The sequence below is a fragment of the Trachinotus anak genome, unplaced genomic scaffold (assembly GCF_046630095.1).
Source record: "Trachinotus anak isolate AG129_WGS33_773 ecotype Australia unplaced genomic scaffold, CSIRO_AGI_Tana_v1 ptg000004l, whole genome shotgun sequence".
Classification (NCBI taxonomy): Eukaryota; Metazoa; Chordata; class Actinopteri; order Carangiformes; family Carangidae; genus Trachinotus; species Trachinotus anak.
The window spans coordinates 18,703,293-18,726,987 of record NW_027273855.1 but is presented as its reverse complement, the minus strand read 5'-3'; the positions used below and the strand labels follow the sequence as shown (position 1 = coordinate 18,726,987).

The window sequence follows — 23,695 nt, the reverse complement described above, 5'->3', positions numbered from 1 at the left end:
CTTGGGAAAAAATGACCATGAAATTGAAAAGCAGCCTGTCATTGGCCTTCCCCAAATCTTTTAAGCTAATTTCTGTCTGTTCTCTCCCTGTACCTTCTCACCAGACACATGAAGGAGATCTCTGAGCTGCAGGCGTTCCAGAGGAGTGAGATTGAGCGTCTGTACAAGGAGCTGGGCAAAACTCTACCCCCCAATGTTGGCCTACTTCATGCAGCGCCTCCAAGCGGTCGCAGGCGTAGGGCCAGCAAACACAAGCTGAAGGCTGGAAAACTGCTCAATCCGATGGTGCAGCAGCTTAAAAACAATCTTAACACCGCCACTGAGATGAAAGGTGTGTGTGTAGGTTGGGATGGTGGGGCGACTGGTGGTTTATGTAATGATTTTTGCGTATGGGAGTGCATTTTCTGAGGTACACATTTGCCAAAGTGGGAAACACAGGGATGGCATCACGCTCAGAAAACTGTGGGAGTGTGTGATTCACGCAGTGATTCACTCTGACTCATGCTTTTCTCTTTTTTTTTTCTTTGCCTCAAGGTGAAAGTGCTGCCAGTTCATCCGGCTCCCCAGCTAAAAGTTCAATTCTGTCAGATGGCTCTGCCCACTCCAGTGGCAGCTTCAGCTCCACCAATCAGCCCAACTCCGCCCCAGAGCAGGTCCACACACAGCAACCCTGTTCCTTGAAGGGCTCTTTCTCATCAGACAACATCTACTCTGGTCTACACGGTGATGGAATGGCCACCCAAGCAGGCCCTGGCCAAGGTACCCACTATAGGTTCATGTGCATGCTGGTGTGTATGGATGGGACATGCTATCTACTTAACCGCCACTAGGGTTAAGGTAAACGCTTAAAATTGTTAATGTCGATACCGTCCATAGACAACCTCGTACAAATAGAAGGATGAAAGGCATTTCACCTTAAAGGATTAAAGACACAAACAGGACCTTCATTCTGTACATAGGACCACTTAAACATCACATGTATTTACTAACATATAAGCCGTATGTTTGACACACAAATTTGTAAATTTACTCATCAGGTGATTAGCATCTGTTGGTTTAAGGACAGCAGAAATGGCACTTGTGCTATATATGTGTATTGTTTTCTGCGATATACCATCTGTGTCGCGAGTAATACAGATGCACAGATGTGGAATTTCTAAGCCGATAACAATAACCGATAATTGCTGATAAATATCCAAAAATTCAATCGTGTAGCATTAGGAGAAATTAAGGGGTCGAGAACAGTGAGTTAATATTAGTTCATGGCAAGAACTGACAAATGCAGATACTAAAAATAAAACATAAAATAAAGGAAAACATGGAAAATTATTCACAGTGAATTTACTATAATCCACAGAACAGAGAATAATGGTTATATGATAATAATTGATAAATATGGCTCACTGTTTTCAGTAGCCATTATATTACCAAATGATTAACCAAAGCTGTATGTGTATTAGTCTACTCCAAGTTAGACAATACCACAAAAATAGAGACAGATACATAAGGTTGAAAGGTTGGTAACTTTACTTTTGGCCTAACAGTCAACAACACTTGCTAACAAGTGACGGATAATAAGACATAGCTCTTTTGTAGTTTGCTAACGATATTTTGAAGATATCAATAAGAAGGGATAGAATATTTAGTGACCACAGCATCCGTGTGCCATTGCATCTCTTAAATTCTTCCCCTTGAATCTGTAGCAGTTTGCAGTTTTTTTTTATTTCAAATGTTTAAATTTACTCAATACATAACAAGCTAGTTGAACTTGAGATAGTCAAGAACTCAACAGCTTTGTGCTGCTGATTACTGTGCATTTCTATCTGAATTCTTTTTGTTAGATCTATGTATCAGCCAAACTAATCTTTGTGAAACCAGCTGCAGAAACTTGTTGTGGTTTAAATTTATTTTATTTTACCTGAATAATATTAGTCAATATTATTATTATTATTATTTGATCGTTTTGATGCACATTTTGAAGTGGTACTACATTTTAATTGTCAATATTCAAGTGTATTATCTGGTTTTACTCCAAGAGCACTTCCAGGGACAGCTTGCGCCATGCCATAAAAACTCGAAATACTTTTTTGACCCTAATAAATTAACAGTAAATAAACAGACAAACAAATGGTAAAACCAAAGAAGACAGCCACAATACCCTTATCTGGTGCTTTTTTTTCCTGACCCCCCTGATATGAATCTCTATTATCAGTTGTAATTATTGGCTGAAATTCCTTCATCAGATGGACGATAATTGAGTTTTCCATTAATCACCAGATAATGTAGTGGGATCCTGCATATCGTGCACTCCTTCTTAGTATCCTTTGCTGGTGCTTTTGATGGTGGGGATTTCTCATCCCAGTCTATGTGCACTTTTACAAAGTGTCTCTCTTGTTTCTTCTCTTCTTCCCTCTTATATTCATTTTTACAGGCTGGACGGTTTACCACCAAACGTCAGAGAGAGTCACCTATAAATCTAGTAGCAAACCACGCACTAGATTCCTCAGTGGACCTGTGTCTCTGTCCATCTGTTTGTATTTGTTCTTTTCTATTTCCCCTCACTCATCTCCATCTTCTCTTTATTTAATCTACCTCTCTTTTCTGTCATCCAAGTTTGTTTTATTTAAATATAATATAGTGGATCTTCTATCTCACTGTCCTCACAGGCCTCCTCACCTGACATACATCATCCATTTTTTACTCCTACCACTCACCCTTTCCCTCTACGACCTCAAAGCTTGTGTTCTGTATGATTTTTTTTTTTTTTCTTGACAGCCAGAGGATATCCATCACATGCACATGTGATTTTGGTATGCTAAACACATATGAAAGTCAGTTGAATCTGTCTAATACAGGCACACTCCACCAGAATAAAAGGCTTGTGCAGCCAGAAAATGTTTCCTTTCCTTCAAGCAATCAGTGAAATAGGTTGTATTTCTGAGAAGCTTGAGTTTTGGCTTATAACTTTGCTGGAAGTCCCCTCACCTAACTGGTGCAGAAACGTTTGTGGACACTTGTTTGTGGCACTTTAAGTTAGAAAGTAGTCCTGTTGATTTCCCAAAAAAAGAGCTCAGCAGGTACGCCTTCAATTATTGAAATCTATGCCCTTTTAGCAGGTTAAGTTTTGTATCAGCCTTTATTTAAAACCTAGGGAGCAATGGATTTGAAATGGCTGTTTTGCATTTTCTAAGCATCTGTTGTTCAGAAGTCAACTATCTACTCTGAAATCTTTATGGGACAGAAGTAACTGTATCTGTGACTCATGACTTTTCCCAAAAACCCTAATTTTAGAAACCAGGCTTTGAATTTGACATTTGTTTAAGGATACTATCAGTGTGATGGAGTAATCTCACTCTTCTGATATAATTTATCTGTAGGCAGTTGTTGCTGTATACACTATACAACCACTTTGTGACCAGTGATAGTGTTATGAAAGGCACCGTGACAGACAATAATATATGTAAGATGTGTTTAAAACACACAGACATGTTAAATCATCACCAGTTCAAAAAAAGAGTGGCCTACATTTGAAAATAAATAATGTCAGCTACATATTTTCAACTTCATGCAACCCTTCCTTGATCCCTTATCTCTGCCGAACAGTGGCAGGATGACTTCAGACGTGTTGTGCCTCGTGTAGGCATTTAGATGCTGTGTTGAGGTGACAACTAGGTTTCAGCAGTCTGATTTGTTATTTAAATTTTTATGTTGAAATACAATGCTATGTCTTTGTAAAGCAGGGGCTGTCGAAATGGATTTGTGCGCTTACACTGGGTAATTATGGCCTTGTGTAATTTTTTAGCAGTGGCCATTTTACCACTATGCTCACAGTGATTTGTAAGTAATACAAATCACAAACCATTAGTCCACCAGTCTGTAAATACAGTCTTTGGTGGTGAGAAATACTGAAATAGAACAAAGAGTCACTTTTCTATGAATTCATGGTGACCCCAAAGAGTCTGGGCACCATTCAGTATCTTTGCATGAAGATGGAAAAGGAAACATTTCCAGGGTGTGCATATCTCTTATTAATCTGTATGTATGAACTAAAATACTTCAAATAACGGCAATAACAATAATTGTAGATACCTATCTGTACAATGTCTTTCCTCTGGCAATTATACACAATTCACAGAACCAGTGACATTCATAACCATTCATTTGTGGGTACGATGCCTCCTCCCGCTCATACAAATGCTTTGTGCAGTGCTTCTGGCTTATAAAAAAAAAAAAAAACAGACCCCATAAGCACACTAGGGCTTGTGAATGGCTAGTCCTCTCCAAACATGGGCCTGAGGTCAGATCTTAAATATGACAGTGTGCCTGTTTGTACAAATGTGTGTGAGAGAGAATGCAAATGCCTTTATACCCTATTTATTTGTTGTGTGTTTCCATCCACTGTTAATTTTGATAACATCTCCCAAGTCAAGGCACTTTGCCCAAATCAGCGGTCCTGTGTACACTAACACAGAGAAATCCCCCCAGCCCTTCCCTGATAGGCAGGGCTGTTTGCTGTGGTAGAGGAGAGCGCTCTCTGTCCCTCATGTTTGGACGGAGAAGACGTGCATGGTGCAGGCGCCAGGCAGTGCACTGATGGAGACTTGCTCCGCCATATGAAGGGCTGTATCATCAATATTACTACTTTTTTTTTCTCCTTCCACCTCTCCTGAGTTACCTGCATGTTTCTGACAAGTGCTAACTTTGATGAGTTCCAGCTAGTATCTGTGTGCTCTTTCAGTTTTATTTATTTTGGTTTCAAATTTTGTTTCACAGGCATTCTCACATCGACAAAGGGATCCCTTTTTAATCCAGGCTCCAGTCCTCCTTCTCTAGGAAACACTATTATGTTATGATCTCTCCCTACCAACTAATGGACCAATAATTCATACTAAATTTTACAAATAAATCAAAATTATTCCACATGTTATATGCAAAGATTTATTATTAAGATGATAGTGACCTTACTTAAGCAGATTTCTGTTCTACACAAAAAAAGAAAACATTGTCAGTAAGTTTATTTACTAGACAGCATAAAACCAGATCATCTCCACCCTAACAAAGTCACTAGAAATGCAGGACTGATTCATTTGCAACATCGCAAACAAAGGCCAGGTGTGCTCTCTTTCTTAAGCATATCAGGTCCACTTTCTAGTAGTCACCTTTTCAAATGATTGCCCATTTTAAAGAGAACACTAAGGCTCTTTTCCAGTCCTCCTCACTGATTTTTATACCCCTTGTCCCCCTTTTCCTCCTTCTCTCTCTCTTTCCCTAATTGTTTTGATAGCTGAATGTGCTTTTGAAGCAGCTTGTCCACATACTTGTGGTGTGCAGTGTGTTCTGGCCTAACTGTTTCTGTCTTGTGCTGTTTTACCTTTTATAGGGTCCACTCTGAAACGACTATGTCTAGGCAAAGAGCGCAGTAGTAGTAACTATCTCATTTACTTTCCTACTCTCTGTCTTTCTTACTGTCCTCACTATTTTAGTCCTCCTTATGTTTGTATGTGCTCTTTATTTTCTCTTTATTGTTTTGGCACTATGAAAATGTGGCGGTTCTTGTTGAAAATGTGGGTACTCTTCAGATTGTTGCATTAATTAACATTTGTTGTTGTTTTGCATGGCAGTATGCCTACGTGTTTGAATTCTGTCATTGCTTGCACATCAGACATTTCATTTGTCTACAATTACTTGTCTAAGTCATGTTGCAATCCTTTGGCTGCTATGTTGGCAAAATATGTGTCACAGTCGTAGCTGTATACACATTTACTCTGGCCTCAACAAAAACACTAGGACTATTCTTAAAGTATTGAAAGTAGGCTTTCATGGAGGTGAAATTAAAGGTTCACTGTGTCTCAAAAGTGCCTTAAATTATGCCATACAGTAGCCAATTGATTTGACAGTCATCTTTATTTGACTGGGCAGATTTTTAAGACCTTTTTGTCTTTTCAGGGTCCTCTCTCAGCACCACCACAGCTCAGACAGCCTCCAGTCAGACACAGCCACCACTCACCACAGCCACACCCTCACCATCTCCTCAGCCAATTACACGGCTTGCTCAGGTCCAGACCAACAACAGCAACAACAAGAGAGGCACGTTCACCGATGATCTTCACAAGCTGGTAGATGACTGGACGAAGGAGAATGTTGCTGCAGCCAATCAACCACGACCCTCCCTGAACCAGATCAAACAGCAGAGACGACAACGGGACCTGGAATGCAGAGCACCACCCATGGGAGCAGCTACACATGAGGTATTCGAAAAATATAGTGTGCACTCAGTGATGGAGGATTTCAGCTCATTGGAATTTAATCTAAAACTTTTAATGTAATTATGAGGTGGTCTTTGCACCATTTTGTAAAACAACTCCCTTCTGTTCCAGATTAAATGCCATGTTGGTCCCAGCAAGTTCCAGCTGCCTCTTTCCTGCCCCCTGACTGCTGCTTTAGGCCCTGGTATGCCTACAAGCCTAGCTCCCAGCTCCTCAGCTATGCTCCCTCCTGGGTACCTTCTGCCAGCAGGCTCCTATGGCGGGATGGTTCCCAGTCCTCCTTACCCTCAGCAGTGGCCCGGTATGCCTAGTCCTGTAGGGTCCGTGGGTCCTGTAGGCCTGCTTGGTGCTGCAAGAATGATGCCCTATGCCACAATGGCAAACCCAGGGATCCAAGGCTACCCTCTGGTCATGCACAAGCCCGAGAATGGCCCCTGTCCAAAAACCACTAGGACTACCTAATCTGCTAATTAGAATTTGTCAGTGTGTGCGAGCTGGATAGTCCAACTCCACTCTGTTCTGGTTCACCAGAGCCACAACTGTACATAATCTGATACTGTAAATAATATGACAGTGTTGATATTCTTTATACAACACATATATCTGTAGTAAATAGTGTGTGTGCGTGCGTGCGTGTGAGTGTGTGTCTACTATACAGTACATGTTAAGTATGTCTGAATACCTAATGCTTTTTGGCTTTGGTCTTGACTAAACTCAGCCATACAAGACATTCTGTCTGCGGTCATGAAAACATTTCACTATATTCTTTATTACTGCAGTTTCACATTGGTTTTGCCTTTCTCTGTGTTACGTACACTTTAAACACTACATTGGAATCCAAATACCAGTGGTTTAAGAAACAGTAACAGGACAGTATTTATGATGAAGATATTTGAAGGAATGTAGTGCCTTGAACATTGATTAGGGTTCAAGCCTTAAAGGGGCAGAACCCTAATGTTTTTCTGTCAGATTATTTTATTTTATGCTATTCTATTTTATTTTATTTTTTTTGTCTTCTGTCGCAGCTCAGATTGCTGTGAGCTGGAATGAGCTAGAAACATAAAACTTGGGCCAGTAACTGGAAATGCATGTGCTTCCCAATCGGCCAGATGGTGGCGCTGTAATGAAGGCCTAAAAATGCAATTTTTGAAAGGCCACGCCCCTCCCACCGCAAGTCCGGCTGATCTGAAATTGGACACACAAGTTCAGCTCAATATACTTCACAATAAAGCCTCTTGGACCACAAAAATCCACCATGATGGATTTTCTGCCATTTTGATTTTTTGAATAACACATTTTTGACATCTCCTCCGAAACCAATAGCGACCAAATTTTAATTGGACCAAGCTCAAAAGTTGTGTAAAGTTTGTTGATGTCTTGTTTAGTTTTCAAGATAAGTGATCAATAAACTTCACAGGGGCGGGGCTTAGAAGGAAATTAGCCATAACTCACTAAATATGTGTCCAATCTCCATAAATCTTGGTAGATATTTTCAGTCCAGTGACCCATAGAGGACAGCACAGATAACAAACAAATGTTCATCTCCAAACCCAGTTGACAGAATTTCACCAGTTTAGGTGTGTATGCTCTGGGGAAGTATTAATAAAAATCTGAAGTGCCATATTAATTGGTGTAAGTGGGCGTGGCCTGTCATATATTTGCTCATAACTCAAGATGCCTTTGAGCAATCCTGATGAAACTGGAGACATCCTGTGCTGTCTCCAAACAGACACACCAAGTTTAATTCGAATGCGATGAAAGGAGATACAAATGGCAGAACGCTAAGTGATTGTGAAACAAGTGTGTGGTTGGTCTCACTTCTTTAAACAGAATTGAAGTGGCTGATGTGCTTGGCTTTGTCAAGCCTAAAACCTGCTCGTTGCTGCTCACGGCTTTAATCTTGGCAGATTGAAGCCACTTCCTATTGTTGAGCGCAAAAGGGTCTAAACCCAAAATTGCCACTTTTTTTTTTCCCTTCTGTGAAACGAAGCATGTCTGCATCCATGTTTAATTGATGGTATCTTGACTGCAGTCTTTTTTTTTAAATGCATTACAGACACTTTTGTTTTTGGTTTACATATGAATGCCCTTGTAGTACTGCACTATTAACACAGTATATGCTCTTATTTAAATAATAAAATCATGTTTTAATCCTTTAATACTTTCCACCCCTGTGACAGATGGAATGCCATAGTGGTGAGACGTACCGTTGCCTTGCAGAATCAAATGGTTAGTGTACGACTGATGAGAGGAGGAAAAATAATTACGCCAGCAGCCAAAATCCACTCTTTCAGGTCAAATGGTTCAGTTGGACACAGCCCCTTTTTGAAAAGACAACAGATGTGTTGGACAGCACAAGAGTTGGCAGTGTTGTACCCTTGTGTTCAGAGGAAAGGCAGTGTCCTGAGCCATATATACTGTGCATAGTTCTCTCTACAGTATATGCCTCCGGTAGTGTTTGGATCAGAATGTAGCAGTTAATGTGTGATGGCTTGAGGCTTAAAAGTGCAATTTAACCCCTCCACAAAGCTTTGATCGTGGCTTTGCCACAAGCCTTATCTCTGATGTGTGCAACAGGAGCAAGCTGAAAAGTTGAACAAAGATACAAATCACCAAGCAACAGGCAGAAGTTACCAGGCAAAGTATAAATATTACAAATCACCCTGCAGACTCTGAATTCACTACTGCTAAATGTTCTTTCAACTTGGCTGTCCTATTACAGCGTACACTGTATGTAAAATGTTCTGTGCAATCACCAGTTAAGTCTGATGTTTTTAACTTATTTGATGTTTAAAGCTTGATTTATGATGCTGCTATTGTCTGAGGTGATTCCACTGTACAGTTAAGCATTCTATTCACACAAGATGGTACTTAAAAATAAAAGACTTCTCTAAATAACAAATGAGACGCTCACAAAGCAGTGTTATTGCCTTGTTGAAATTTTGATGATGTGTTGGTTTCCCAGGTTGCTTTTGATGATAGCCTTTTTTTTTTTTCTTGTCTGTAATATATTGCTAAATTTAAATGATACTTGATGTGGGAGATTTGCACAACACATAGTCTCCCTTAATTCTAACATATGTTAAAGAATTTCCTACACTGTATATAGTGGGTTTCACCGCCTGTACTTTTTTTTGTTTGTTTGTTTTATCACTGACAAGCATGGCCAACTTTTCATGTTCCACAGAGCAAAGATAAACAATGCAGCTACTATGGTTAGAAATATCACATCTCCACAACACATTTGAAAGGTTTCAGCACCCCAATCCTTCCAAGCTGTGAATTGTACAGTTTTCTTGTAGTTTATATTTGTACATTTTGTTTGTTGAACTGTTTGCGGGTGGTGGCGGCGGTAGTGGTGTTGGAGGGGTTGCTTTGATGTATATTATTCCATCAATTCGGTTTGAATTGGACTTTTATAGGATATTATGCAGAGTCTTCTGCTTTGGTGAAATACTTCCAGTAGTAAGAGATTTCTGTTCTCTGTCACTTGTATCTGGTACGTTTTGTTCCACCTCCCTTGCTGCTAACTCACTGTGAGCAGAGGAGGGAATAACTATTGTTAATATATTCATATGGGTGCAGTAGTAAAAGGGAGAGCTGAAATGCATAGAGGAGGAGGAGGGGCAGTCCTGACACTTCCTGCTCGGCTCATCTCACTTCTCTCTGGACAGCATTGCCCCCTGGTGAATATGCTCTGGTCGTTCAAAGCTTGTATTTAAACTGTGTGGGATTGCTTCTGCCTGCTGGATGTCCCACTGCATTACCCCACCCTACCCTGCAGCACTCTAATCACAGACTGTATGTTGAGAGAGAAATAAATATTATTTTGTGCTTGATGCTGTGTGTCATTGTTTTTATTTCCATATGGATTTATCAGTGGCGATATGATAGTAAAAGTGTATTTCTGAATAAGCTGATGTCACAGATAAACAAATGCCATAAATTCAATCGAAACATTTCCAATCTAGAGTTATTATGCGTTGAAGTGTTAAAACACTTACTTGAAAATTATGCTCATAACCAGACTTGCCCGACATCTTTGAAACAAAGCCACAGATTCGCGACACCCGACGCAAAATAACAGTTGATCGACTACAAATGAAAAATAAAATCACTCAGCAAACGTTACGCGCGGAATATAATTTATGTTGCGACGAAACCGCGGTGAAAACACGCAGACAGGCTCCGATTTCACACCGAAGTGGAAAAATAGATCCCGCTTTGCGTGGCGAATGTGTCAACCCGCGTCTGCGGCGTAACGTTACAGCAATGGTTGCCCCTTTTGTTCAGCCGAGTTTCTGAGTTATTCCCAACACAATGAAATGATCGGGGGATGTTATGTTGTTTCATAAAATCATTTCTCTGTGCCTGTGCTTCCCGTGATCTCGTCTGGGATTATCTCATGAATTAAAAAGTCGACCTGCAGCCCTCCGGTCTGGCGTGAGGTTTCCGAAGCACGCAGTCTTGAGGAACGTGGAGTAGTAAGTGTTTATAACGTTGGTCCAGATCTGTAGCGAATGTGTCTCATCGTGAAGGCGCTCTGCGTGTGATTTAGCGGCTTTAATTTCTGTAAAAACACAAAACACGAAGTAGTAAAGCCCTAATGCAAAAAAAATTAAAATAAAATAATAATAATAATAAGCCTGGTTGTTTTCCTCGTATCGCACATTTTTAGAGCTGTTTCACCACAGAGAGAGAGGGGAGGGGGTGGGTGGGGGTGGGTGGTGGGGGGGCTAATCGCTCGATCGACATTAGATATTTGATTTTTAGTATTGAACCTAATCACATCTGCTGTGGTGCTTTGGTACATGCACGAAACCAGGCGTTACATTGTGATTTCGCCGCTCAGCGTCTGTCTGCTGCTCCCGGGATGAGGTCATTGTGGAGGGAAACACTGTGAGAGGGCTGAGTGGTCGTCTAAGTTAAGGCTGCAGCGTATGTAACTTCACACACTCTTTCGCTCTTAAATTGCTGCTAAATGTACTAAAATGTTCTGTAACGTCAAAGCGACGTAGCTAACGTCTGTCCTACGAGTACAGCTACAGCTTAGCTCAAGATTTGAACCAAGTAGTTAACGTTACCGACCTGAATGAAACACTCAGCGTCGATTTAGATTAATAATAATAATAATAATAATGATAATAATAATTAACGGACACTTGCAAAAGCTAGTTTGTAACATTGACTCGTGAGTGGTGGCTGTGTTCGCCGTGGCCGTGCGATTTGGAAAGTGAATTGGGGTTTGTTGTTAGCTGCTGTTAGCTTGCTGGCTAACAGCGCCAGGCAGACTGCAATGTTTCATTGTTTGAGGAGGAAGCAGCAGCAAAATGCTACGGCTAACGTTAGCCGGACTGGTATATATTAAGCCATTTGGTAATCCTCGGGGTTTTCACGCTAAATTTCACCTTTGCACCGTTTCACCTGATTTATTTTCTAATCTACGGGCTTGAATTCACTGCCAACCAGGCGAAGTGTTGTGCCGTTTGTTCCCTTGCACGGTAACCGATCATCAACTGTAGCTGGCTAGGACCAACAGAAGCAAAAAATATTGACCTGAATTGCACCTGTTATTTCACTGACAGAACAAAACAACGAGTTTGCTCCTGAGACTGGGGGGTCCTCGTCATGTGACTGCACCATAACAGGTGCACAGTGTGCAGCCACGACTTGTCTAGACTGCTGTCTCCAGCAGCTAGAGTTCACTGGCAGCATCTTGTATCTGTATCTAACCAATGTATGTTGAGCACATAGCACAGCAGTATGGATGGTGTCTCTGGAACTGATCCTCCCATGGTTGTCCTCTGTGTCCCCCTGTTTCAGATGTAATCTTGAACAGCATCTGTCCCAGCAGTGGCTGTTGGCACAATGGGGCTGGATTTTGATGTAAAGACATTCTGTCACAATCTGCGGGCCACCAAGCCCCCTTATGAGTGTCCAGTAGAGACTTGCCGTAAGGTTTACAAGAGCTACAGCGGCATTGAGTATCACCTTTACCACTATGACCATGACAACCCAACTCCTGCACAGACTGTACCCCAGAAGAAGAGAAAGGGGCGGCCACCTCGAGCATCACTGGCAGGGTCAGGAGATACAGATGATGGTGGAGGCAATGGAGGCGGGGGACTGGGGCATGGGGGGAACACCCCTGGTAGCCCCAACCGGTCAGAGCGCTCCCACTCCCCAGGCAGAGAGACAATGACCTATGCTCAGGCACAGCGCATGGTGGAGCTGGACATTCAAGGACGCATTCACCGCATTAGCATCTTTGAGAACATTGATGTGGTGTCAGAGGAAGACAGCGACGCAGAGGATGCTCCACCATCTGGTACAGGTGGTGGTGGTGGAGGTGTGTGTAACGGTAGTGACGGTGGAGCTGGAGGTAGTGAGGTAGGAGGGAGTGGCAAGGACCGGCCAGATATCCCATCTTCTAATGGGGGCAAAGCCACCCCAAAGTCTGGGAAGCATAAGAGTAAAGAAAAGAAGAAGGACGGCTCTTCCCATCATCACAGCGCTCAGTCCGGGCCTGCAGTCAAGCTCCCTGAGGCGGTGTTCAGAGAGCTGGACCAAGAGAGACCTGATGCCCCTCCACGGCCGTCATCTTACTACAGGTCTGCATTGAGAATTACAATCTGGTTCATTAATAATTACATAGCAGGTATAATAATTAGAGGCAGAATTATTAAGTACACGGCAGGCACTTTAAAGACAAAGGGGTGCATGTATAGAGGAGGTGTCTTATTTCATACAGAAATTGATTTGGAAATATTTAAAGCGCACAATTACACATTTGTTTGTAGCCGTGCAGTTCAATGTCGTTTATGTTCCAGGATGTTAATTTCACTGCAGATTCCTCGTATTATTGTGTCATTATTTCCTCTTTCTGCAGAAAGATGAAGTGGATGCTAATCCTACACTCCCACTTAAATACGTGCTTTTCAAAACAGATTTTTCTCCTCTCTGGTGTTCAGGTACATTGATAAGTCTGTGGAGGAGCTGGATGAGGAGGTGGAGTATGACATTGATGAGGAGGACTACATCTGGCTTGACATCATGAACGACAAGCGGCGGCGTGACGGTGTGACACCCATCCCTCAGGAGGTCTTTGAGTACCTCATGGACCGCTTAGAGAAGGAGTCCTACTTTGAAAGCCACAACAAGGTACCTGAACTGGTATACTGAGGGCAAGATGATATTTTAAAAGGGAAACATATATAGAAACTGATCTCTCCTCATTTTGCTCAGGCGGACCCAAGCACCCTAATCGATGAAGATGCCGTCTGCTGCATCTGTAATGATGGAGAGTGTCAGAACAGCAATGTGATCCTGTTTTGCGACATGTGTAACCTGGCAGTACACCAAGAGTGCTATGGCGTGCCCTACATCCCGGAGGGCCAGTGGTTATGTCGGCGCTGCCTGCAGTCACCAAGTCGAGCTGTGGACTGTGCTCTCTGTCCAAACAAGGGAGGGGCTTTCAAGCAGACAGACGATGCACGCTGGGCGCATGTAGTGTGTGCCCTCTGGATCCCAGAGGTAAATCCATATACCACCACCACCACCACCACCACCACCACATGCATGTTTGATGAGAATTACATAATCATGCAGCTACTGAGGTGCTCTGCACTGTGCCGTGTTCATCTCTGCTGCACATAGATTTCAGTATTAGTCTCCGTTTCCCTAAAAATCAGAGGTTCTTCAATTTTCGTGCTTGCATATTCCTAGACTGTGAGCATGATACATAGATGCATCATGGATCTTGTAAGAATGTTGCACATGTATTTGTTGAACTTATGCTGATGTTTGCTCAGCTCTTTTGATCACATTTTAAATGCAAGTGATTTGAAAATAGCACTGGATATATACATCATAAAATGCAAAGCACAACTAAAATGATATGTAGCCAGTTGATCACGTGTTATTGTACAGTTTAGCCGTGCTCAGTCAGTCTGTTATCTTGTTACTACCCTAACCCTTTGACTAGAGTATTGCTATAAGGTGAATTTTGCTGCTTTCCCTCAGGTCTGCTTTGCTAACACAGTCTTTCTGGAGCCGATTGACAGTATTGAGCACATTCCTCCTGCACGCTGGAAACTTACCTGCTACATCTGCAAGCAGCGGGGTTCAGGCGCCTGCATCCAGTGTCACAAAGCCAACTGTTACACAGCCTTCCACGTCACCTGTGCACAGCAGGCGGGCCTCTATATGAAAATGGAGCCTGTCAGAGAGACTGGGGCCAACGGCACTTCTTTCAGCGTCCGCAAGACAGCTTACTGTGACATCCACACACCGCCAGGATCAGCCCGACCTTTGGGAGGAGTCGGCGGGGCCAGCATGGGTTCATCTCACAGTGAAGGAGAGCTGGAGGAGGATGATGAGCCCAGCATCGGCCACGATGATGACTCCAAGGGCTGGAGCTCTGAGCGAGCCAAGAGGGCGAAGGCAAAATCCAGGCTGAAGATGAAGAGAGCGCGGAAGATCTTAGCTGAGAGGAGAGCTGCTGCGCCAGTGGTGTCCGTACCCTGTATACCTCCCCACAGGTGGGTATACACACCACATTTTAATCATGTTAACGTTTCTGTTATTCATGTGGAACAGGGGAAATTTCCCATATACCAATAAAGAATTTAAATCATTTATGACACGGCAGTACAAGAATTAAAGCAGTGTTTGTTTCCCTCCAGGCTCAGCAAAATCACTAGTAATCTGACGGTACCCAGGAAGAGCCAGTTCATGCAGCGGCTTCACAGCTACTGGACCCTGAAGAGGCAAAGTCGCAATGGTGTACCTCTGCTGCGGCGGCTCCAAACCCACCTGCAGTCACAACGACACATTGACCCACTCCCACCACCACCTTCATCACAGCTTCCGACAGTAAGTAATTTTAGGGTTTATTATTCTAATTCTATACATGCCTCAATCGGTTGACTTAACATTTCTGTGGGGTTATGCTTGTTGGTGTTGCAGAGGGACAGCGAGGAGAAACAGACTGCTCTAAAGGAGCAGCTTAAGGCATGGCAGAGACTGAGACATGACCTAGAGAGAGCCAGGCTACTAGTGGAGCTCATCCGCAAGAGGGAAAAGCTCAAGAGAGAGACGGTGAGACACGAAAATTTTATTTGTTTCACTCACCAAAATCTTAATACAAGCAATAACACACTATTATTCCCAGTGAGCTGTGTAGGACAGTAGTTTTCCACCCCTTTGCAGTTTTCGTTAATTGTTGTTTTTCTTAAAGGTTAAGAGTGTATTTCTTGCAGTCAGGTGCTGCTGGGAAGCTCTGGCACAGCCAACATTTAAGAATTAGTTGCAAAAACAGCAAGGCAAAAAAAAACTGCAGGCAAGGCCCTGCAGATTTTTTTTTATTCAAAGAGTCAGGAGGTTCACATTGTTAAAAAAAAAATGTTTTTATGATCAGATTAAAGTGCAGCAGATGGCGCTGGAGATGCAGCTGACTCCTTTCCTGGTGCTGCTGAGGAGTACCTTGGAACAGTTACAGGAAAGAGACACTAACAACTTTTTCACTGAGCCTGTACCACTGGCAGAGGTAAACACACACACACACACACACACACACACACACACACACACACACACACACACAAAGTTTGCATAATTACTTTTAGTTTAGTTACTTTTAGAATTTTTGAAATCTGAGAACATGGACTAATTTATATTTGTCTTCCCCCCCGTCAATCTATTGCATTTACTATTTATTTAGAGTAATTTATGGACACAAAAATAAAAATGTGTATACTACACTCCCTGGCCAATTTAGTAGGTGCACCTTTTCAGTTCAGTATAACATCTCTGTCACATATTCTACCTTTACAAATCTTAGCATGGCCAGTTTTTGTTAAAACCTTTCTGATAATTGTATCACCCACAAAACTTCAGGGTCAGGATTTGAGCCTGAACGTGGTATACACACAACGTGTCAACATGTTTACCTGCTACTATCCAGGTGCCAGACTACCTGGACCATATTGACACTCCAATGGACTTCCAGACCATGTGGAACCTGCTGGAGTCCCATCGCTACCTCACTTTTGAGGCCTTTGAGGCAGACTTTGGCCTCATTGTCAACAACTGCCTCAAGTACAACGCCAAGGATACAGTGTTTTACCGTGCTGCCCTGCGCCTCCGAGAAATGGGCGGGGCCGTGATAAGAACAGCAAGGCGCCAAGCTGAACGGATCGGCTTCGACTATGAGACTGGCATGCACCTCCACCGAGAGCCGAGTCCAGACAGTCAGCGTGACCAAGAGCGAGACAGAGAGAGGGAGCGGGAGCGAGACAGGGACAGAGAAAGAGACCGACCATTGTCCTCCAATGAAGATGGTAAGTCTTTCACTTTGGAATTTGGCAGCCAAAGCACGTTTTTCTTAAGCAACAAGTGAAAAAAATAAGTGAGAGGCAAAATATTTTAAATGTTTTATCTTATCAAAGAAAACTTCTATGTCGTCCGACTACAGTTAATACCTTACATTTGGTGAAGATACAATGTGTTCTAAAATGCTACACACGTAATGCTTGAACATTTGGCACATTAGGAGCTAGAAGAAGTTTTACATTTGTGCGTCATTTCACACAAATATGGTTGCAGGAAGCAGAGCTTTTGCACACCTGTGAATTGACGGGTGCGTTGGAGAAGACAATGGGCCAACTGAGGTTGAGCAAAAAAAGTCCCGCACACTGTCACATACACTTGCAGTAAGAAAATTTATACAATATTATACTCAATATTATACTACATGTGTATCGTGTGCAGGAGTTTTTGCTTAACACAAATGTGATTGAAAATGGGAGGTGGAGTGTCTTGATGGGACAGGGATAAAAGGCTCAGAGTATGAATTGCAGATATTACATTAACAGAGGAGAGAAAAGTAAAGGTATATACAAAGGTTTAGCTTTCTATGTTTGTTGAATGTCAGTTACAATAATTTCCTTGTCTCAAGGATTAAACACTGAAACGGTATTAGAGTGTGTGTTGATTAAGATGCTGAATAAGAATATATTGCAGAGAAATATAATCTTAGGCGCAGTAAAGCCTCTTGACCAGAAGATGGCACATGCCATTCATGCAACTGATCAACTAAAAGCATCATCTCAAATCCTCTTGGGAACTGGGGCTCCCACTGTTTCTTCTTCTTATGTCTTTTGACAGAAATTCTACCAAACACACTGACCGCAGTCATATTTGACTCCCTTACGTCCTCTGAAGTTGTTTAACATCTACCTCTCTCTGCCTCTCACAGACCTGCTCCTGCCAGAGAACAGGCGACGGCTGCCGCTCGAAGAGCAGCTGCATTTCCTGCAGGTGCGACTTGATGAGGTCAGCTCTGGGAAGCACAGCATTGGTCAGTCTCGTAGAGCCAAAGCTCTGAGAAAAGAGATCAGTGTCATAAAGAGGAAGCTCGCACACCAGCGGGAGGGAGGCTCTGGCATGGGCGGGCGGGACTCTGTGGGAGGAGGAGACAGGGGTTCTTCTCTTCCCCATCATCCATCCTCTTCAGGACACCACGACGAGGGGGGAGAAAGCAGTAGCCAGGAGATTGGTGGAAAAGGTGCGTCTAGGAAGATGCAAAATATCATAATAATAAAACTAAATTAACATTTGCTCGCATTTCTAACCTATAAACTTCTCTCTTCTTCAAGATCTGAGTGTCTCCTCGTCTGCCCTGGCTCCAGAGGTGGGCCGTCGGACATCTGTCCTCTTCTCCAAGAAGAACCAAAAAATGACTGGACCCCCCAAAAGGCCAGGACGCCCTCCCAAGAACCGGGATGCTGCCTACGCTGGGGCAGGAGTGAGCCAAAGCCCTATTGGTCCCCCACAGCTGCCCCTGCTGTCACCAGCCAGGCAGAGAAAGAGGCCTCGCAGCCCCCACACCAGCTCCAGCTCTGACAGTGACAGTGACAATGACGACCTGCTGCCAGGTACAGTGGGCACATTAAAATTAAACTTTTGATTCTCAGTTTTGGAGTCACACACTCACTTTCCCCCTCTCTCTGTCTCTCTTCTTCAGGTTTGCCAAGTAATGGTTTTGACGGAGGAAACCAGCCAGTAACTGAGAGCTTCCGTGTGTACAGGAATGAGCCCCGCCTCCCTCGTTCCAGCTCAGACTCTGAGTCTACGACCAGCAGCAGCAGCAGCGCAGCTTCTGACAGGACCAGGTACTTAGTGCACAAACTGTATAATCACGAGGCCGGCAAAGTAAATGCAGTTTTTCTGTTACCAATAAATCAAATGAAAGAGGTCATTTGCAGTAACAAATCCACAGAGACTTATCAACCATTTCTGCAGCTCTAATGAAATGTTTAGCCTCTTTTAGCTCATTGTTTGTCAACAAAGATTTACTCTGCTTGGTTTATTCCCACCGCTCTCATCAGCCTTGTTTCTAACCACTGCAGATGAACAATTAGCAATTAGCAACAATTAGCAGGTATATGGCATATGGCATGTATAAGGCAATGATATTCAACAGTTGTGTGTTTGTTGTGAGGTCTTCTACCTTTTAAAGAAAGACAAAATCGTGATGCAGTTTTAAAATACACGTATTTGCTTTGACTTCCTGGAATCCTGTCAAGATTGTAAGGTGACAAGGCAGCCCACAGAAATGCCAGAAAGTCACTGCTCCTGGCCAGAAACCTCTTCAGTATGTTACTCATTGTGAAACCACAACTTGACAACTTGTGTTTTATGTACAGATAGAAAAAACTGTGTTTTTATGAGCTTTGGCATGAGCCAAGCTAGCTGCTTCACCCTGTGAGTCCTGATTTCTTTTTTGCTAAACCTTAGCATAAAGAAATCAGGAATTGCTCTGTATCATGCATTAACTATGAAACTTATCTTAGACAAAGATAGTTCCACAGCTAATGCAGAGATAGGAAAGTGGTACTCATTCTCTCATTTAACTCGCAGCCAAAAAAAAAAAATTCTAAGTTGTCATCTCATAGTAATAATGGGTTTTGTGCAGCATTTTGTTTTCAGTAGCACTAAACAGACAAAAGTATAAAACCAGAAAATAAGACCATCAGCAACGTTTTGTTTACCTCAACAGTTAATTAACCAGTAAAGTGTGGTTAGCTGTATTTTATGATGTTAAAATCAATAGCTGTTAACATCTTTGACCAGTCAAATTGTAATTAAGTTCTATGCATCTTTATAGTCCTGTCTCTCTTCTCTCTCAGTACGACCCCCTCTAAACAGGGCAGAGGAAAGGCATCGTTCTCTCGCTCTGCTTTCCAGGAAGACAGCAGTGAGGAAACATCAGGCACCGAGAACGATTCCTACTCTGTTGGAGGGTCACGGGGCGTGTCACATTGTAAGCACTTTTTCACAAAGACTGTCTGCTTATGTAGAAGTGAGTCTTAATGGGGTCAGTAATCTTCTCCTAAACCCAACCGGTCGAGGCAGACGGCCGCCCACCCCGAGCCCGGTTCTGTTGGAGGTTTCTTCCTGTTAAAAGGGAGTTTTTCCTCCCCCCTGTCGCCAAGCGCTTGCTCTTTGTGGGAACTGTTGGGTTTATTCTGTAACAAAGTAAGGTCTTGACCTTACCCTGTAAAGTGCCTTGAGATAATGTATATTATGATTTGGCGCTATACAAATAAAATTGAATTGAATTGAATTAATCCAGTACAGGAAAGCTGCAGCATTTTTGAGTCTGCAACAAACTAATGGGTCATTCAAATTTTCCTGGAGCCCAATTTGATAAATGAAACATGCAGTGCCCTTGTATTTTATGATATTCTTTCTATATATTTAGTTTTTTTGTTTGTTTTTTTAACTGCATATGTGACAACAATTCATGCCAAGAAAGATAAACCATCCCATTTATTCCACCAAAATAGAAACAAGACTGAATTGGTCCTTATGGTACGAAGTAGCACATTACAAAGATGGCATAAGAGGCATTTGCAGGACATAACTGCTTATTTTCTTGTCTGTGCTTGATGTCGTAATAGTAAAAAGTTCAAAGTCTAATGAAAAAGCTGAGAGTAAATCAGGTCACATGAAACATGACCTTTTCAACTCTAGACTTGGGCAGCTGCTGTGATGAAGTGTTGAGGTTTTAAGCTCAAATGACTGGATCTTTCATGGCCATTCCAGTTGCGTCATTACAGGAACAGATTATCATTACAGTGTTTTTCACGCATTTCAAAGGAAATGGATGTTTTTTGCATGAAACACCTAGAACAGTATGATTGTGGACATAACCAATGTTTAGCTACAAGGGAGGTTGGTGACTATCTTCCTGTTCCTCTCTTTCTTCACATCAGTGGTGCGTGGCCGGGCCAGGTCAGGATGTTGGATGACTTCTGATGACTATTCCTCTCTGGAAGCTCTGGACCTGGTGTGGGCCAAGTGCAGAGGCTATCCTTCATATCCTGCTCTGGTGAGATACAAGTAGACAACACGCACAGCATACTGTAGACTAGTGCAATGTTATATTGATGACATTCTGTAGGTTAATGACTGCATGTCAAGCTCTCCTCTTGCCACTGTTTGCCTGTAGATAATTGACCCAAAGATGCCCAGGGAGGGAGTGTTCCACCGGGGAGTCCCAATCCCTGTCCCCCCTTTGGATGTGCTGAAACTTGGGGAACAAATGACCCAGGAAGCCAGGGAACACCTCTTCCTGGTTCTCTTCTTTGACAACAAGAGAACCTGGTCAGTGCTCTGGGTCATCTTGACTCATCTTTTTGTACTGACTAATGTTATTGTCACTAAATGTTCTTAAACTTTGTCTCTTTGTTTTGTTCTCACAGACACTGTCTTGTTTTTTTTCCCAAAGTGTTGATGAAATGTACAATAAAACACAAGACGCAAGCAAAATAGGCGTCTGATGTTACTGGATGTGTGCATACAATTGACTCTGTGGTCTTAGTTCAAAGGAAACTGCACTCCTTGTACCGAAGTATATGATAGAACATTTAGCAGAAATAGGGCAAATGTGGTTTTTAAGAACTGAAGAGGAGTGAAAGAACTGTTTTTTGTTTTCTTTTCAGGTCATCATGTGCAGTATAATCACTTATTAGAAATTTGATGACAACAGTAGTTGTCTCTCTTAACTGCTGTGATGTTCTCTTTAGAGTGCAGAGACAAAAATCTAAACTTATTTATCTTCTGCCTGAAATGACTTGGCAGGTGCCTGAAATGACTTCAGAATACTTTTTTTCACATTAAACCATTAACTGTCCATGTGTGTTGTAATAATTTGAATGAAATAATAATTTCTTTGTGCTGTTTTTTTTTTTTTGCTGTATTTATTTTTCTTTTGATGCATGTTTTACTGTAAATTAAATGCACAGCACCTCCGATGGACAAAGTTTTAACACTTGACTGTATATGTATTTGTGATCATGCAGGCAGTGGCTGCCACGCTCTAAGCTGGTGCCGCTCGGAGTGGACCAGGAGCTGGACAAGGAGAAGATGCTGGAGGGTAGGAAATCCAACATCCGCAAGTCAGTGCAGGTGGCCTATCACCGTGCTATGCAGCACCGCAGCAAGGTGCAGGGAGACCCCAGCAGTGAAACCAGTGACAGTGACTGAACACACACAAACCTTAAGTGTTGGTCCTTGCAGCTGTTGTGGAGTGTATGTTTCTCTATAGAGAGCCCAGCCCTACGTCACAGAACACAAGAAATAGTGCCAGTAGCACCAAGTGGAAAAAGACATCCACTACATCAGCCCCAAGACACGCACACTCATGCACACTAAGCCGTATTTAATCCGACATGTAAAATATTGTATTTAAGAGAATTGAAAAAAAAGTGGTATTAATGATAATGGAAAAATATGCTATGTTCAGAATCATGAATCAGAATATTCCTTGTATGTGGTCAATATATATGTTTGATAACAAATGAGATGATGGTTTACAAACTCAAAAAATGAACATAGTATTACAGTATGATCTATACACAACTCTGCCTCTCCCTGTCATTCTCACACATACATCATTCACACATGTAATCTTCCATGTGTGAACAGGGAAATGCATGTAGTGTACATTAAATGCACACACTGTGGGTATGGCTGCAAATGCCATCGCTCAAGCACGTTTTCACATTCATCACCCAGTTCTCCAAAAAACACAAACAAAAAAAAACAAAAAAAAAACAGGCCTGGTGCTAGTGTCATTTGTCAATGGAGCACAAAGAGAGACTGTTGCAGCCTGAACCGAGGGCAAACCAACATTAATGTTATTTATTCTGCTTACTCCTTCCTAATAAGGTCCACAAACTTGTTTCATCATGGACTACTTCTAATCACTCCGACTACACAAGACATCATTGTGTGGTTCTTTTTGTCTGTCACTATGTGTTCATCATGTCTCCTGTTCTTATGGTTTTGTTAACGTGCATCTGTGTCACACAGACCGCTGGTAAATGAATAATGAGGACTAAACTGAAACACATGATTGCCTCACTGTCTGTCTTAGTCTCAGGCTGATGGCTTTAGAACTTTTATATATACAGATTACATAAAGATAGAAGTTTAATAAAAAGAATTGAGTTTTTTAATCTTGTGGGTTGTATTGTGGTCTCTCTGTCTGCATCTGTGGACTGTGTTCACCCTCAGAATTCTTAGTGCTTGATTGCCACGTAGGGGAAATTGCCAAAGGTTCAGCAGAAAATGAGCCACCCATTAATTCTTCCTGAGGAAATAGTGACTCATTGGGCTTATTGTGTGTATGATACTGACAAAGAGTGACGGCACAACACTTCAGTTCAGGTTGGGACTTTGCTGTCAATGAACATAACCAGTCAGGTTTTATGCTTCTTAACCAGGACTGTCTACACTACAAAGACAAGTGTTTTAGCTAAAAATTCAAGTTTACTTCCTCTTTTATCAAAGCATTAACGCTGTGTGTCCAAGCATCTGATACCATGAGAATATATATAATACTTTGTTCAACTCTCAGGCTTTCTTCATTGTCTCTAAGGGAGTTCAATCGCAACACATGGGACTTCCACTCAGTTGTGATGTTTACCATGTAACACTTTAAATGTCATTACTTTTCTGTGTGGGCGTGACACTTCTTTGTACATCCAGCACAGACTTACTGTACGCTGGTTTTACTGGTCAGACAGCCTTTACAGTAACACATGTGCCAAGTGTCATTAATGCCTCTCAGCTTTTGCTTTTTACATTTTGTTGTGCAAGTTGCCAGACAAACTTTGTGCATCATAAATGTTAAGACAGTGACTTGGCACATTTATCATGTATGACGGGGATAAAAAAATAAAATAAAGAAAGTGTAATAATAATAATAATAATAATAATCCAATATAATGTAATAGCCTGTCAAAATGAAAAAATCACAGGATGTCACAGTTACATCAGCCCCATCACTTAATTTCAATACCTTCATCACATTACATTTTACACCCATTTAAGCTGTATTTCCCATAAGTTGACTAAGT

The 23,695-nt window shown here is 42.1% G+C and overlaps 2 protein-coding genes across 8 annotated transcripts in view; both read left to right on the top strand.

Moving 5' to 3' along the window:
- LOC139620777 (serine/threonine-protein kinase WNK2) overlaps nt 1–10,105 on the top strand; it is a 41,896-nt gene extending 31,791 nt beyond the window's left edge. For 5 of the 7 annotated variants that reach the window (XM_071476633.1, XM_071476639.1, XM_071476635.1 and 2 more), the window contains 6 exons: nt 105–331; nt 535–759; nt 2,432–2,530; nt 5,381–5,425; nt 5,947–6,248; nt 6,378–10,105. In XM_071476633.1, coding sequence (XP_071332734.1) covers nt 105–331; nt 535–759; nt 2,432–2,530; nt 5,381–5,425; nt 5,947–6,248; nt 6,378–6,728 — 1,249 coding nt within the window. In that variant the 3' untranslated portion in view covers nt 6,729–10,105. The remainder of the gene's footprint in view (nt 1–104; nt 332–534; nt 760–2,431; nt 2,531–5,380; nt 5,426–5,946; nt 6,249–6,377) is intronic. The other 2 variants (XM_071476638.1, XM_071476636.1) reach the window with 2 other exon arrangements.
- Nucleotides 10,106–10,493: 388 nt separating this feature from the next.
- brpf1 (bromodomain and PHD finger containing, 1) lies at nt 10,494–22,797 on the top strand. Its single transcript, XM_071476640.1, has 16 exons — nt 10,494–10,750; nt 12,090–12,877; nt 13,238–13,427; nt 13,512–13,799; nt 14,289–14,806; nt 14,951–15,140; nt 15,234–15,365; nt 15,685–15,813; nt 16,231–16,606; nt 17,524–17,832; nt 17,924–18,202; nt 18,292–18,439; nt 19,457–19,590; nt 20,546–20,661; nt 20,782–20,936; nt 21,635–22,797. The coding sequence occupies exons 2-16, from the start codon at nt 12,135–12,137 to the stop codon at nt 21,816–21,818; spliced, it is 3,891 nt and encodes a 1,296-aa protein (XP_071332741.1). The 5' UTR covers nt 10,494–10,750; nt 12,090–12,134; the 3' UTR covers nt 21,819–22,797.
- The last annotated feature ends 898 nt before the right edge of the window (nt 22,798–23,695 follow it).

Coding starts and splice junctions, on each gene's coding strand:
- brpf1 (XM_071476640.1), top strand. CDS start 12,135: ATGGGGCTGGATTTTGATGTAAAGACATTCTGTCACAATCTGCGGGCC. Junction 13,428..13,511: donor ACTTTGAAAGCCACAACAAG/GTACCTGAACTG, acceptor CATTTTGCTCAG/GCGGACCCAAGCACCCTAAT. Junction 15,366..15,684: donor AAAAGCTCAAGAGAGAGACG/GTGAGACACGAA, acceptor TTTTATGATCAG/ATTAAAGTGCAGCAGATGGC.